Genomic DNA, 2,303 nt, shown 5'->3' on the forward strand with positions numbered 1-2,303 from the left:
CCGTAATTGCCCGTTTCCCTTCTCTCTGGTCCCAGCTGATCGTGGAGCAGCAAGATGAGCAGTTGGAGCTGGTCTCTGGCAGCATCGGGGTGCTGAAGAACATGTCCCAGCGCATTGGTGGTGAGCTGGAGGAGCAAGCAGTGTAAGTGTGAGATGCAGTGCCGAAAACCCGCAGCGCAGCTGGAGGTCCTCGCACCCACCTCTCTGCCCCTGTGAGGGCCTTTGGTTTGCTAGTCCTCTCCTGGCTGGCCTGTGGTTTGAGGCGGTGGTTTCAGGCAGCCAGCAGGACCAAACACAAGAGAGGGAGGTGCTGCGTACTGGGCACACTGGGCGCTTTCCCGCTCCGCGGGGCTTTCTGCTGCCCCTGGGCAACTGCTTGACTGGGGAGTGCTCAGCTCTGCCCACAGCACAGAGCTGCCGTTCATAGTTAAAGCTAAAAACAACCCTCACCCACGCAGAGGGTTAAAGGGTGGCTCGCAGAGTCATTGGCATCCATCATTTACATATAAATTAGATTCCTTGCCCAGTTCTTGTCCTTTGCAAACATAAGGCTTCCAGTTAGGCAGGCGCACAGCTACCTCCTCCAGAGGGGCTTGATAACCCCTCCTGGTCTGGCTGGTGGGAGGCTGGAGGGTTATGGCCCTCGTGAAGTGACATCTTCTCTGATGGAGAGGAGGAACTTTGAACCCCTCTCCTGTACCAAGTCTTGCAGCACGATAGTCTCCCGCTGTCACAGAAGCGGATCGGTGTGGTGTGTCCATTGCCAGATGATCACCGAAGCCATCGGCGCTTGCTGGACAGTAGCAGATCACTACAGCTATGAGTTTTTCACAACTCTTTTCCCTCTGAATGAAGGTTTAAGTGCCCTAGAACTCTCAAACGAAGGGAGCTGTCCTTTTAATCACATTAAACTTTTAAAGTCCTGCTGGCTGGAGATGACTGGGTTGGTACCTTGATTCTGGATGGGCTCATTTCTCTTCAAAAGGGTTCTCGGCACTGACGAAGCACAGCGTCAGGGAGGGTTTCAGATTCATTCCAGTTGCTGTGTGGAGGCGGTAGAGGGATAACTTCCATGCAGAGCTTAGAAGGCGCCTTGACAGCAATAGCAGCTCTCATTTCTGCTTGATAGGTGACCAGAACAAGATTTTAGCTTCACCTGAAGCCCTGAACAACAGTAGAGATTTAAAGTTCAAGCAGGCACCGAGCTCTGTCTAACCAGCCTCTGCTAACCACAGATTGTAAATGAGACTTGTCTCTCCAAAGGAGGAAACCCCCCCCGCCTCACCTTGCAGGAGCACGCAGAGCTCGGCCAAGAACACACAGAGGGGACCAGTCTGGGGAGTCCCAAGTGACTTCCCACTTCCCAACAAAGCAGAGCTGCTGCTTGAGCCAGTTTTCTTTCCTCCTCTTGGGTGCTCTCAGGAGAGCAGGCCACGTTCGTGTGCTCTGCCAGGGTGTGATACACTGATCGCATCAGTGTTTTGGTCGGCGTGCGTGAGCGCCCTGAGAAATCCCAAAGGGACGTGCCACTTGCTGACGGGTGCTTCTCTGTCCCCAGGATGCTGGACGACTTCTCCCACGAGTTAGACAGCACTCAGTCGCGGCTCGACAACGTCATGAAGAAGCTTGCCAAAGTGTCTCACATGACGAGTGGTAGGTCCTGGGAAGTGGGATCCACTCCTGGAAAGGGAGAGACAAGCCTCTGGATCTTCAGGCTGGGACACTGTGTGCTCCCACCCACCGACAGCCAGCCCAGACCCGAGCCAAGGGGAGGAGGCAGCTCTCTATGCTTGGAAGAGGAGGAAGAATTCCAAGCCCTGCAGCTGCTCCTGCCCAGACACTGCTCTGCAGCGTGTCCTTTGCCTTTGTTTTATTTACAGATGCCTTTCTATTTACGCTGCTGCTGCTGTGGTGAGAAAATCCCCCTCTGGATGGTAGGAGGGAAGCTCTGCAGCCTCCCTCTCTGCTCCAGTTTCCCGGGCTGCCTGGGGAACAAAGCGTCTGTCTTCCCCTATGGCAAGCCCTCTCCCAAACCCCACTTGCCCTCAGGCTTCTGGCGCCTCCGGGCCCACAGGGCTGTTGTCGGTCAGATATCTCTCGGCTGGCAGAGGAAAGAGTCGATTTCTGCGCTGAGCCCATGAGAAAAATCCTTATAAGGCCATGCCTGAAGCCGGTGGGCTGGCGGGGTGCCGCGGGCAGAGCAAACAGGAAGCCCGGCGTGCCTGCCGGGAAGTCCCCCGCCACCAGCTCGCCTCTGCGAGCGCTGGCGGTGCGCCCAGCCGTCGCCTCCGCCCGTACCCCTC

General features: G+C 56.2%; 1 protein-coding gene across 1 annotated transcript in view; it reads left to right on the forward strand.

Annotated features, from left to right (window-relative positions):
• The window catches only part of LOC104494807 (syntaxin-6-like), a gene marked incomplete at its 3' end in the record, with an annotated part of 8,334 nt that extends 6,040 nt beyond the window's left edge, over positions 1–2,294 (forward strand). Inside the window, exons 6-8 of the mRNA XM_010137687.1 lie at positions 36–142; positions 1,559–1,653; positions 2,091–2,294. Of these exons, the coding sequence (XP_010135989.1) occupies positions 36–142; positions 1,559–1,653; positions 2,091–2,294 (406 nt within the window). The remainder of the gene's footprint in view (positions 1–35; positions 143–1,558; positions 1,654–2,090) is intronic.
• Positions 2,295–2,303: the final 9 nt, after the last annotated feature.

The sequence above is a fragment of the Buceros rhinoceros genome, unplaced genomic scaffold (assembly GCF_000710305.1).
Source record: "Buceros rhinoceros silvestris isolate BGI_N320 unplaced genomic scaffold, ASM71030v1 scaffold23636, whole genome shotgun sequence".
Classification (NCBI taxonomy): Eukaryota; Metazoa; Chordata; class Aves; order Bucerotiformes; family Bucerotidae; genus Buceros; species Buceros rhinoceros.